The sequence below is a fragment of the Trichechus manatus genome, unplaced genomic scaffold (assembly GCF_000243295.1).
Source record: "Trichechus manatus latirostris isolate Lorelei unplaced genomic scaffold, TriManLat1.0 scaffold00027, whole genome shotgun sequence".
Lineage (NCBI taxonomy): Eukaryota > Metazoa > Chordata > Mammalia > Sirenia > Trichechidae > Trichechus > Trichechus manatus.
Window position 1 is genome coordinate 13,993,131 of NW_004443963.1, and position 14,839 is coordinate 14,007,969.

At 37.4% G+C, this 14,839-nt stretch overlaps 1 protein-coding gene across 3 annotated transcripts in view; it reads right to left on the minus strand.

Moving 5' to 3' along the window:
* The window catches only part of RBFOX2 (RNA binding fox-1 homolog 2), a 357,084-nt gene that overhangs the window by 244,485 nt on the left and 97,760 nt on the right, over positions 1-14,839 (minus strand). For all 3 annotated transcript variants that reach the window (XM_023729024.1, XM_012554838.2, XM_023729025.1), the window contains exon 2: positions 1,037-1,087. In XM_023729024.1, coding sequence (XP_023584792.1) covers positions 1,037-1,087 — 51 coding nt within the window. The remainder of the gene's footprint in view (positions 1-1,036; positions 1,088-14,839) is intronic.

Consider the following 14,839-nt stretch of genomic DNA (forward strand, 5'->3'; position numbering starts at 1 on the left):
TGGGCAAATAATCTCAAATCTGGAAGGCCCCCAAATAGATGACTACTGGTTATAGGGACATCCTACTTTTTAAGATCAGTTTCAGGAGCTTTGATGAGATGAAACAGACTTCTGGAGAAGGGGAACTATGTCAACCCTTTGGTTTAGAATTCTGATGATTCATATCCCTTAGACAAACCTAAAAATGGTGAATTTTTTTTTTTTTTTTGACAACCCTGTAATGAATGGTAGATAGGCATTCAAAGATATTTCCAGAGGCTACCCTTTCAAATCTCCTGAACAATGTCAGTGTTCCCAAACAGCAAGGAGGCAAATCTCAGACACTAGGTGATTTGAGCCCCACCATTTCTCTAAGATGAAGACTTACCTGTTCTTCTACCCTAACTCTGATGCAGCCTCATCTGTTCAAGGCTTCCAACAGCAAAAAGATAAAGAAGGCATTTTACACTTGCCTAAACCAAACAGATAATGTCTCATAGGAAGCAGTTCTGTTTTGACTTACAATAGGACCTCAGCTTGTTCTAATCATCCCTCCATCTACCAGAGAAAGTCAGCAGAAACTTACCCCTCTCTTGGGCAAGCCTTCCCTAATTAAAGCCATAAGGCTGAATTCCTCCAGGGAACAGAATGGAATTTTCTTGCTGCAGATTATTGCAAGGACTCAAACAATCTGTACAGTGAGGGGCTAAGTGGCAGGGAATAGAGAGACAAGTTCAGCATTTAGAACTATGAGGCATCAAGAAAATCAGATTTAAAAATTACTATACAGCCTGGAGATGAAAACATAAAAGTAATCATGACTGTGATTGAGTGATCTCCCCCCTTACGACATCCACAATTGAAATAACATGATTATACTACTTTTAGAACCAGAAAATACATTTAATTTATATCTCTAAAAGTAAATTTATTGCTGAAGCAAGCCATATCACTCTCCAAAATGAATAATTTCAGGAAGTGTTCTTTATCATAACCTCCTTAGATAAAACACACACACACACACACACAATCTGAGTTATAAACAGCAGATACCAACCTGGTTGTCCCGTGCTGGGAATCCATGATAACCTGAGGTCAGAGGCTCGTTCTAAGAGAAAGAAAAGAAACGTCTAACTATAAAAAGAAGAAATTGGAAAGAATAATCAAAATCAAGTATAAATTAATAAGTATAAATTCTTGCCCTGGTTCCTAAGGTGTTCCATTGCTGTATTCTACTCTAACTACATACTTCTTCCAGTTCAACCTCTACCACAGTAAAAATAAAAGCAAACAAAAACAGTATTTGCTTAGGAACACTATTTTTAAACCCTCTTTTCTTCCTTGTGCAGCTAAACCTGTTCCCTTCACAGTATATCTCAACCAAGATGCTACTCTGACTTGAGACAGAACAATTCCTAACTTCACACTGCAGAACCATAGCATGCCTTGCAGCTACCCCAAAAAAAGCCAGCAGCACTCCTAAACTTGAGGACAACCAAAACCTCCCACACATCTCCAGAGAGCCACTGCCAGGAAAGGGGACTACATCCCAGTTAAGAACTGCCTCTTGACCTGAAAAAGTCTTAACCATTTCCCTCTATCAATCTGCTTTCCTTCAGTTCTTTCAACCTAGATGAAATTCTACCTCTGCTCAAGACCTCCTCCTACCAACCTATACCATCTGACAGACTCAAGTGACTCCTTCCAACATGTATATAGGTCAAAGTTTATTTACATTATTCATGCAATTTACTTTTCATATTATTTATCTATTTATTCTTACTTTTGTAAAGGTGCATCATATTGAATGTCTGCCTCATTTTCACATTCAACCACAAGATCCTTGAGGCCAAAATGATAGCAATAAAAGTTATGTAAATCTTAATTTAACATAAGGTCATACAACATGAGCACTCATTTATGGTTTACTTATTTAACCCATCATTCAGTCAACATAAACTGAATATCTAATATTTTCAAAGTACTGTTAGATGACAGAGTAAGAAAGATGAATAAAACAAGTCTTTTGCCTTCAAGGGAACTTTAAATGAGAGGAGATATACATGAACACAGAGGGGTAAATGAAAACATATGGTGCTTTTGTAATTTTCAAAGTGTTCAACACAGCTACCTTAAAGATATTCATCCTCTTCTTTTTGTACTTTCATTCTTACTAGCAAAATAACACGTTAAAAGGAATTTTCATTGATGGGACTCTCAACTCTGACAAGAGGGTAAACTTTCCACCTAATGGTATGTCTGCTTTGATTATTTTCATGTTTTTGATAATCAAAGGTCCACATTTCCTTCAAAAACATGAAAAGCTCATTACAGTTTCTGGAGACCTGGTACAACGTCTAAAACATGGTGAACAAAAGAATGTGTAAATAAATAAATGGAGTTAAAAAAATCACAAAAATTACTTAGGAATTCAGTCACCAATTCATTCATAGACAACCCAAGTTCTCCTTTTCTATTCCCAAGTCCCTATTTTGGACATTTTAAAATTATAAATTAGTCTCCCCAAAGAAATCACACCCAGACACTGAAGATTACTGCCTTAAACACACACACACACACACGAATTAGGATGCCAAAACAATCTTGAGAAAGAAGAACAAAGCACTCACACTTGCCAATTTCAAGCTTACTACAAAGCTACAATAACCAAGATAGTGTGATACTGGCATAAGGATAGACATACAGATCAATGGAAAAGAATGGACGGCTCAGAAATAAACCTTTACAGTTATGGTCAATTGATTTTTGACAAGGGTATCAAGAGAAATCAACAGGGAAAGAATAGTCTTTTCAACAAATGGTACTGGAACAACCAAATAGCCACAAGTAAAATAATGAAGTTGGACCCTACCTCATACCATATACAAAAATTAACTCAAATGGATCATAAATCTAAAACTATGAAACTCTTAAAAGAAAATATAGGAGTAAATCTTCCATGACCTTGGGTTAGTTTCTTCAATCCAAAGACCAAAAGCACAAGTAACAAAGGAAAAAAATAGATAAACTGGACTTCATCAAAATTAACAATGTTTGTGCTTCAAAGGACACCATCAAGTAAAAGATAACCCACACAATGGTGGAAAAAATATTTTCAAATCATATATCTGATAAGGGACTTTTATCCAGAATATAGAAAGAACTCTTACAACTCAACAATAAAAAGACAGATAACTCAATTTTTTAAATGGGCAAAGGATTTGAAAAGACATTTCTCCAAAGATATACAAATGGCCAATAAGCACCTGAAAAGGTGCTCAACATCATTAGTCATTCCAAAACCAAAACCCACTGCCATCGAGTCGACTCCAACTTAAGTGACCCCATACAGTTTCCAAGCCTGTAAATCTCTACAGAAGCAGATTGCCACATCTTTCTCTCACAGAACCACTGGTGGTTTTGAACCGCCGACCTTTCGGTTAGCAGTCGAATGCTTTAACCACTGCACCACCATGGCTCCTTCATTAGTCATTAGGTAAATACAAATCAAAATCACAATGAGATACCACTTCACACCACTAAGATGGCTACAGTCAAAAAGATAGACAATAGCAAGTGTTGATGAGGATGTAGAGCAATTGGAATTCTCAAACATTGCTGGTGTATATGTAAAATGGTACCGTTGCTTTGGAAAACAGTTTGGCTGTTCCTCAAAGCGTAAAATAGTTACCATATAACCCACCAATTGCCCTTTAGGTATACTGAAAACATAAGTCCACATAAAAGCTTGTACATGAATTTTCATAGCAGTATCATTTCATAACAGCCAAAATGTGGAAACAACTCAAATGTCCATCAAAAAGGTATGGATAAAGTGTGATATATCCATACACTGGAATATTATTTGGCAATAAAAAGAAATGAAATACTGACACAATATGTATGAATCCTGAAAACATATGAAGTGAAAAAAACTTGACACAAAAGGCCACATATTATAATTCTATTTACACGAAATGTCCAAAATAGGCAAATGTATAGAAACAGAAAGTAGATTAGTGGTTGCCAGGAGCTGGCTGGGGAGAGGAAGGAATGACGAGTCATAGCTAATAAGTATGGAGTTTCTTTTTAGAGGTGATGAAAATGTTTTGGAATTGGTAGTGGTGACAGATGCACAACTCTATGAATATACTAAAAACCACTGAATTGTACACTTTAAGGGGGTGAGCTTTTGGTCTATGAATTATATCTCAATAAACCTGCTATTAAAAAATAATAATCATTGTGGGTAATGATGACTATTTTTCACACTGATTTTTACAAGAGAGACATATTCAGTTTAGATTATAACAAAAGAACGGGCTGTTGCCATCGAGACGACTCCAATTCACGGTGACCTTATGTAGATCAGAACAAAACATTGCCAGGTCCTGAGCCATCTCCATGATCAATGGCATGTTTGAGTCCATTGCTACAGCTACTGTGTCTATCCATCTCATTGAGTGTTTCCCTCATTTTCACTGACTCTCTACCAAACATGATGTCCTTTTCTAGCAATTGGTCTTTCTCGATGACATGTCCAAAGTAAACGAAATGAAGTCTCACCATCCTTGCATCTATGGAGTATTCTGGGTATACTTCTTCTAAGACTGATTTGTTTGCTCTTCCGGCAGTCCACGGTATATTCAAAATTATCACCAACACCACGATTCAAATGTGTCAATTCTTCTTCTGTCTTCCTTTTTCACTGTTCAGCTTTTACATGCATGTGGGATGACTGAAAAGACGCACTTAGTCATCAAAGTGACATCCTTGCTTTTCAAAACTTTAAAGAGGTCTTTTGCTGAAGATTTTCCTAATGCAATACAGTCATTTGATTTCCTGACTGCTGCTTCCATGGACATTGATTTTTGATCCAAGTAGAATGAATCACTGACAACTTTAATTTTTCTTCCATTTATGATGATGTTGTTTACCAGTCCAGTTGTGAGGATTTTCATTTTCTTCATGTTTAGGCATAATCCATACTGAAGGCTGTAGTCTTTGACCTTCATCAGTAACTGTTCCAAGTCATCTTCATTTCTGGCAGGCCAAGGTTGTGTCATCTGCATATCACAGGTTGTTAATCAGTCTTCCTCCAATCCTGATACTGCATTCTTCTTTATATAATCCAGTTTCTCAGATTATCGTTTCAGAATACAGATTGAATAAGGTAAAAGAATACAACCCTACAGCACACTTTTTCCAATTTTAAACCATGCAGTATGCCCTTGTTCTGTTCAAATGACTGCCTTATGATCCATGTACAGGTTCCTCATGAGCACAGTTCCGTGTTCTAGAATTCCCATCCTTCACGGTATTATCCATAATTTATTATGATCCATACATAGTCAATAAAACGCAGGTAAACATCTTTTTGGTACTCTCTGCTTTCAGTCAAGATCCATCTGACATTAGCAGTGATATTCCTCATTCCACGTTCTCTTCTGAATACAGCTTGAACCTCTGGCAGTTCCCTTTTGATGTATGGCTGCAATCATTTTTGAATTATCTTCAGCAGAATTTTGCTAGCATGTGATATTAATGACATAGTTCGATAATTTCCACATTCTGTTTGATCACCTTTCTTTGGAACGGGCACAAATATGGATCAGCTGACCATATTTCCAGTCAGCTGACCAGGTGCTGTCTTCCAAATTTCTTTACACAGATGAGTAAGCGCTTCCAGCATTGCATTCATTTGTTGAAGCATCTCAGTTGGTACTATTGCATCCATTCCTGAAGCCTATTTTTGCCAATGCTTTCAGTGCAGCTTGAATTCTTTCTTCAGTACCAGTGGTTCTTGATCATATGCTGCCTCTTAAGTGGTTGAATATCAACCAATGCTTTTCGGTACAGTAACTCTCTACATACAGAGTTATTCCTTCCTTCTTTTTTTTTTTTTTTTCTGATATTTCCTGTGTCTCTCAATTTTTTGCCCATAGAATCCTTCAGTAATGCAACTCGAGGCTTGAATGTTCTCTTCAGTTCCTTCAGCTTGAGAAATGCCGAGCACATTCTTCACTTCTGGTTTTTTGACGCCAGGTCTTTGTACATTTCATCGTAATACTTTACCTTGTCTTCTTGAGCTACCCTTTGAAATCTTCTGCTCAGCTTTTACTTCCATCATTTCTTCCATTCGCTTTACTACTTTGTGCTTAACAGCTAGTTTCAGAATCTCTTCTGATAATTATTTTGGTCTTTTCCTTCTTTCCTGTCTTTTTAATGACCTTTCACTCTTCATGTGTGATATCTCTGATGTCTTCCCACAACTCTTTTAGTCTTCAGTCATTAGTGTTCAGTGCATCAAATCTACTCTTGAGATGGTACCTAAATTCAGGAGAATATATTCAAGGTCGTACTTTGGTTCTCATGGATTTACTTTTATTTTCTTCGGCTTGAACCTGAACTTGCACACAAGCAATTGATAGCGTCTTCCACAGCTGGCCCTTGGCTTTGTCTTGACTGATGATCTTGACTTTCTCCATTGTCTCTTTCCACAGACGTAGTTAATTTGATTACTGTGTAATTCATCTGGCGAGGAGCTCCACCATGTATAGCCGTTGATTATGTGTTGAATAAGTCATTTGTCTTAAAGAATTCTATCATGTTATGTCTATCACCAACTCTGTATTTTCTAACTACTGCTCCTTCTTCATTTCCAACTTTTACATTCCAATCACCAGTAATTATCGATGCATCCTGACTGCACATTCAATCAATTTCAGATTGCTGCAGGTCATAAAAATCTTCAATTTCTTCATCTTTGACATTCATGGTTGGTGCATAAATTTGAACAATAGTATTAACTGGTTTTCCTTGTAGCAGGCACATCACTGACTGTGTTGTACTTTAGGACAGAGCTCAAAATATTCTTCTGAACAATGAATGCAATGTCATTCCGTTTCAATTTGTTGTTTCCAGCATAGTAGATTACATGATTGTTGGATTCAAAATGGCCAATACCAGTCCATTTCAGCTCACTAACGCCTAGGATATCAACCTTCAAGCTATCCATTTCATTTTTGACGACTTCCAACTTTTCTTAATTCTTCACAAATTACACGTTCTAATTACTAATGGATGTTGCAGCCTTTACTTCTCATTTTGAGTCATGCCACATCAGCAGATGAAGTTCCCCAAGACTTTACTCCATCTGTATTATTATGGTCGAATCTACTTTGAGGAGGCAGCTCTTCCCTAGTCTTATTCTGAGGGCCTTCCTACCTAAAGAGTTCATCTTCCAGCACTATACTGGACAATGTTTTGTTATTATCCATAGATTTTTTTTTTTTGGCTTATTTTTGGAAGTAGAACACCAGACTTTTCTTCCTAGTCTGTTTTAGTCTGGAATATCTGCTGAAACCTGTCCACCATGGATGACCCTACTAGTATTTTGAAATACTGCTGATACAGCTTTCAGCATCACAGCAACACACAAGCCACCATAGTATGACAAACTGACAGGTGAGTATAAGAACAGAGCTTTTTATCTGAAACCCACAAGAGCTTTGCTTGTTCTGGCTTCTGTGAATTTACTTCAGTACCATTCCCTATAGACTTTAACAATGTTGATGACAAAGATGATAGATACCATAGGTACTGAACAACTAAAAAAAAAAAACAAAAACCCAAACCTGTTGCCATCGAGTTGATTCCAACTCATAGCGACCCTACAGGACACAGTAGAACTACCCCATAGGGTTTCCAAGGGGAAAGCCAAAGTTCAACCTAAGCCTGTTGGACTCCAAAGTCCCTGTTCTTTTCATTTTACCAAGTTGTCTTCTCTAATAAGCATTTCATATTGTCTGAGAAAGCAATTACATGATTGAGAAAGTAATGGAAAACCCCCAAATGCATATTAGCAGAGATTCCCAGAGAATATCCTGCATATAAACTATATTCTATGACATCCTGAAGTTCAACAATGCAGACAACTTTTTAGGAAAAGGTCATGTTCCTACAAGCCAGTATTATCAAAAAATGCTTAATAGCAAAGATGGATGTAAGAGGTTGCACAAAGATGTGTCAGAGGAAATAGATTTACCCCTGTAGACCTAACTTCTCTTCTTTCTTCTCCATCCCTAGATAAGGCTGTTTGGAACTTCCCAGCCCTTGGAAATTCCCTGGGAGTGGCCTATACTTAATGGCAAAAGGCTTGCTTTTCTTCTTAATTTTACACGTATCTAATCTCCCAAAATGTATTAATTGTACATGTTTTTGAATGTTACAGAAATGGATCCTACCGTATGTATTGTTCAGCATTTTTGTTTGTTTTTGCTTAATACTGTGACTTCACTTCTGTTAATGCATGTCATTATATTTCATTAATTTTGACTGCTGTTTAGTATGCTATCTTACGAATGTCACAATTTATCTGTCCTATTTTCTTATTAAAGGATATTTAAGTTATCTCCAATTATACTTTTTGTTTATTTGTCTGCACTCACAAATCATGCTGCTGATAAACATTCTCTCATATTTGAGATATCATTTTTCACTTATCAGATTGGCAAAAGTTATACTGATGATTCGGTGGTAGAATTCTCTCTTTCCATGAGGGAGACCCAGGTTCCCTTCTCAGAAAAGTGCAATCACCACCATCGTCAATGGAGGCTTGCATGCTGCTATGATGCTGAAGTGGTTTCAGCAGAGTTTCCAGGTGAAGACGCATTAGGAGAAAGGCCTGGCAATCTACTTTCAAAAATCAGCCAATGAAAATCCCATGATCACAACAGTCCATTACAAATGGGGTCATCATGAGTTGGGGGCCGACTTGACAGCAGCTAATAATATTAAATGTATATATCTCTCTTGTAATTTCACATCTCTATATCTACTCTAGAGAATCACTTGTGCATGTGTTCAAAGAAGCATGTGTACAAATTTTCAGTGCAGTGCTATTTGTAACAGTGAAAAACTAGAAACAACCTCAATCTCCATCAATAATAGGGCAATTCTGCTTTCACTTAATGTATTATTACAATATCCTAAGCACAAGTTTAAAGAAAAAAAAAGGTTTTAAAATCTATATGAAAGATCTCAAGTCATATTAAATGACAGCAGAACAGTCAGTGTGCTATTTTTTAAATCATTCTACAGAAATGGGTATTTCTGCATGCACATAAAAAACAAAATAAGTGCACTAAAAAATCTAGAAGAACAGTGGTTACCTCTAGGGAAGAGAATAACATTTGTGGAAAGTGGAGGGGCCAACTGTTTTATCTGAATTTGCTGAATATTACAAGATGTAAATTTCACATATGACTTAGAGTGTTAAAAAAAAACAAAAAAGCCACTATTATTAGTGCTTCATAATGCCTTATAACTTATAAAAACACCTTCATATAATCTTATTTAGTCTTCACAATGCAGAAAATAGATTTTATATAAGAGGCACAGTTAGGGAAACTCCTTAGACAAAACCAAACAACTCGTGGGGCTGCGCTACTGAGCTTGAAGTCTAAGAACCATAGTCTCAGGGGTCATCTATGTCAACTGGCACAACTCAGTTCATAAAGATAATGTTCTGCATCCTAATCTGATGAGTAGCATCCAGGGTCTTAAAAGCTCACAAGCAGCCATCTGTGATGCCACTATTGGTCTCTCCCTGTCTGGAGCAAAAGAGAATGAAGAAAACCAAAAACTCAAGGAAGCAATTAGTCCAGGGGACTAACAGCCCACATGAACCACAGCCTCCTCTAATCTGAGACCAGAAGAACTAGATGGTGCCCAGCTACCACTACCAACCACTCTGACCTGTTTCACAATAGAAGGTCCCGGTTAGAAAAGGTGAAAAGTGTAGAACAAAACTTGATTCATTAAAAAAAAAAAAAAAGACCAGACTTACTGGTCTGATAAAGACTGAAGGATCCCCCGAGACTATGACCCTAAGACACCTTCTAACTGGAAACTGAAGACACTTCCGGAGGCCATCTCTCACCCAAATAATAATCTGGCCTAAACAATAACACCTGTAAGGAATGTGGCTTTAGAATAATCTACCACACAGGACCAAAAAGGCAGCGTCTGCCCAAAAGCAAAACTGAGAAGGCAGGGAGGGGCAAGGAAACCAAACAAACGGAAACGAGGAAACGAGGGAGGAAATGGGGAGAGTGCTAACACATTGCAGGGATTGCAACCAACATCACAGAACAATTTGTGTATGAAATACTGATGGGAAAACTAATTTGCTATGTAAACTTTCACCAAAAGCACAATAAAATGTTCAAAAATAAAACAGGTTTTATAACTCTCATTTAATAGATGACAAAACTGAATTTCACAAAGATTAAGATTTACTGAAGGCCAAACAGCTTATGATAGTGGCTGAGCTGCCTTCAGACTTAGGTTTTGACTCTATACCCAATATTCTTGCTAATTCATAACAATTACCTAGTTTAAAAAAAAAAAACTCCCCTGGTCCAGGCAGGGACAATTATGATTGTCTAAAGATCTGCAGATCTAAGTTTTTAATCAGTGTAAAATTCATAACTGACATTTAAAACAGAGATGGAATTACAAGGAAAGCTAATGGAACAGATAGGATAGAGATAAGATTTGTTAAACTAGAGAAAAGGTCTAGTAGATATGCACCTATAATCAAGTTATCATCCTAGTAAGTAAGACTGAAAGACTTAGAAACAGACGCAATCTAGGCACAGAGGCTGCTCAAAAATAAAAAGAAACAAAAAATCAACCGTAAGAATCCTTATTAACTACAGAGGTCGGCATTCCGGTAAGTGGGCATGTGAAAGTACAAACTGAAGGAATCTTTAAGCAACCATGAAATGGAGCAACGGCAATGGATCATGTACAGCGGAAACTGAGAGAAGTATCACACAGCAAGAAGAATATCACCTGACTTTTGTATGCTTCACTGACTGCTGGAAAGCTCCCATAAGCACCTAGGTTTGAAGAATCCATGTAAGCAGAAGAATCCTTCATTTAGTTAGTAAAAGTAGACTGAACAATCCAAACACAGTGCTTGCTCGTGTCTTTGCACTTGAGGAGCTCGCAGTCAGAACAATTACAACATAATGTGACTGATACCATACGTGAAGTCTATGAAAAGAACTACAGGACTCCAGGAGATCTTATTTTAAAATTTTTAAAAAGGAGTACGGGGGGCGAGAGGAAGGAAATAACCTCTCAGTACCTCTACCACTGTGATGGACTGACAAATGCTAAAAGACATAATGTTGTTTTTAAAGCCACTTTTCTAAATGCATTCTGAAAACCATCAATATCATCGCTGAATGATTACCTAATATGTCCATCCCAAACTAAAAATACACATACTGCACCTGAGAAGGAGAAGAAAGGTACTATTTTCTTATAAGTATTTTTGAAGTCACTAAAAGAGAAATGCTAAGAAAACTTAATAACCAAGATAAGAAAAAAGCCCTAGTTTTCAATAAAGAATTAGAGTTGTGAAGTAATATATTAGCCATAAATCCTAGCAATGATCAATACAACATTAACTAAAATGAAGTCGGCTGGAAAGCCTAAGGAAGACACCACTCTCCCAATTGTCCCTGGTTTCACTTGTTGGGCATTCGGCAGCTTATTACAAGTTAATTTCTTACTGGCTTCTATCAGTATAGGGTCAACTCGACAGCAACAGGTTTTTTGTTTTTTTTCAGCCTATCACTGACAAGAAAGATGTGGCAGTCTGCTTCCATAAAGATTTACAGCCTGGGAAACACTATGGGGCAGTTCTACTGTGTCCTACAGGGTCGCTCTGAGTTGGAATCCACTCGACAGCAGTGGGTGGGTCTGTAACTGACAACGGTTTGGCTAGGGAGAGGGTGCAGAACAGTGCAAATGCACAGTGAAGTTATATTAAACAAAGCAATTTAAAAAACACATGACAACAACAAACACAGCCACCTTTCTTTTCTGTCTAACAAAATCAAACCCATTTCACAAAATGGAAGCGGAAGAAAACTACCAAGACTAGAACAAAGTAAATTCTTGCCACCCTGCAACATTGGAAGAGGCAGGTAAAAGGAAGCAAAGGAAGGTAAGCAATTAAGCTGTCCTCTACAAACACAACTTGGGCAAATGGTACAAGCCCGTATTTTTCATTGACTTACTCCCCAGTTGAAAATGAATTTCACATTACCTTGCACACATTTAACAATGGAAAAAAGACTGAATTAGACTACACTGGCTGAGGAAAAGGGCAAATCAAGTTGCCCCAGATATTAAGCTTTCATGCTCCAGTAAAATAAAACATATCTCACTCTACCTCACCGTGAAGCCAACTGATACAGTTCTTTGTTACATTCACCACCTCCGCCTCAAACACCCTGTCTTAATTTTTTTTTTTTTTTAAATGCCCTAGTATGAGCAGTATGATTCATCTTAAAATCTGACACAGGGAATTACGAGGTACTCACAGCTCATCTTCGAAACACACTATAACTTCCTCTTTTTAATAATAATCACAGGTGACTAAGAGATAATCCAATCAGCCCCCTTGTCTTTACAAGTGAGGAAACTGAGACTTAAGTGGCCTGTCCATAGTCATTCAACCACGCAGACTTAAAAAGGGATCCAGAACTTAGAACTGCTGGCTCCCAAATTACATAAACTAATCATCTCAGACACTGCTAACTGCAGATACAACTAGCTCCTTTCATGATGCGGTAGGGAAAGCATGAGCTTTGGCAGTCAAAGTTCTAATTCAAATACTGGTTATGCTGTTTTCTAACTATGTGACTTTGGTCAAATTACTTAATCTTACTGAGCCTCAATTTTCTCAACTGATAATATCTACATCATAAGGTTGTGATGATTAAATGAGATAATTCAGGTGAAGCTTATATGGAACAGTATTTGACATCAAGAGAAGCTCAATAAGAATTCCCTCCCAACTTCCCCACCCCATCTACCAGCTGCAAATGACTTGGGAAACTGTACAGTGAAACGTGATAGCCACGACTGTCTTGTTTTTCCAGGTCTCCCAAGTTTTCACCTCTGACAGGGTGCTGTCTTACCACTTTTCTATCGTTATTAGCAGAAAATATTTTAGTTTACTTCTCTGACAGGTTTCGGCCGCAAACGGGTTCCAGCTTTCACAGGTTTTGCTGTATCAGTTTAAGAGACTAATTCCCACCAAGCAGCACATTTCCATATAACCAACCTTAAATTTTTCAGGTCTAATGTCATGTTCTTTAGGAATACATGCCAAATGGCCATCAGCCTCACTGAAGGTATTCAAAAGCTGGATAAAAACTAATGATGTTGCAAATCCATTCCAGTATTCAATGAGAGATTGAATAAGATTACCTCTAAAGTGACCTGGTGGCGTACTGGTTAAGAGTGTGGCTGCTACTCAAAAGATCAGCGGTTAAAGTCCACAAGGCGCTCCTTGGAAACCCTATGGGGCAGTTCTACTCTGTCCTACAGGGTTGCTATGAGTCACAATCGACTTGACGGCAACTGGGTTGGTTTGGGGTTTTCTACAGTGACCACAGCAATTTTGCCTTTTGTAATATATATCTGCTTCATACAGTAAGGCAGTATACTCTGCTGACATTAATCACTGCTTGGGTATCATCCTTAGTTCTTTAAATTTCCTATACAAATCCACTTTGTTCTTATTTTCAAGGTTCCTTAGATTTCTATCCATTTGCCATATTACTCCTGGCTTCTGAGGATCTGGAAATTAAATATCCATTCCACCCATATCCTGGTTATCAATTTATTGACTCAAAATGAGAAGAAACAGCTGAAAACACCCATTAATAATGGGAATGTGGAATGTATGAAAGTATAAATCTACGAATTGGAAATGGTCAAAAATGAGATGAAACACTTGAAGATTGATTTCCTACGCATTAGTAAACTGAAATAGACTGGTACTGGCCATTTTAAATTGGACATTCAGAAGGTCTACTGCGCCAGCAATGACAAATTGAAGAGGAATGGCATCACATTCACTGTCAAAAAGAACACTTCAAGATATATCCTAAAGTAGAACGCTGTCAGTTATAGGATAATACCCATATGCCTATAAGGAAGACGAGTTAATATGACCATTATTCAAATTTTTCCACCAACCACTAATGCCAAGATGAAGAAATTAAAGATTCTCACTAACTTCTGCAGCCTGAAATTGATCAAACATGCATATAAACATGCATTGATAATTACTAGTGACTGGAATGCGAAAGTTGGAAACAAAGAAGAAGGATCAGTAGTTGGAAGATATGGTGTTGGTGAAAGAAATGACATCAGAAAACACATAATAAAATTTTACAAGACCAACAACCCATTCATTGGAAATACATTTTTTCAACAACATATACAGTGACTATACACGTGGACATTGCCAGATGAAATATGCACAAATCAAATCGACTACATTTCTGGAAAGAGACAATGGAGAAGCTCAATATCATCAGTCAGAACAAGGCCAGGGGCCGAGGAACAGACCAATCAACTGTTCACATTAAATTCAAGTTGAAGCTGAAGAAACGAGTCCATGAGTGCCACAGTACACCCTTGAGTATATCCCACCTGACTTCAGAGATCATCTCAAGAATAGATTTGACACATTCAGCACTAATGACCAAAGACCAGATGCGGTATGGGATAACATCAATGACATAATACATGAAGAAAGCAAAAGATCATTAAAAAAGAGAAGAAAGAAAGAAAAAAACAAAATGCATGTCAGAAGAGACTCTGAAACTTGGTATTGAAATTCGACGAGCTAAAGCAAATGGAAGAAATGATGAAATAAAAGAATTAAGCACAGGAAAACAAAGGAAAATATAGTGAAATGGGAGTTCTGGCAAAATGGCGCTCTAGGCAGAAGCACCAAGCCGTCCCTCCACAGCAAAGATCC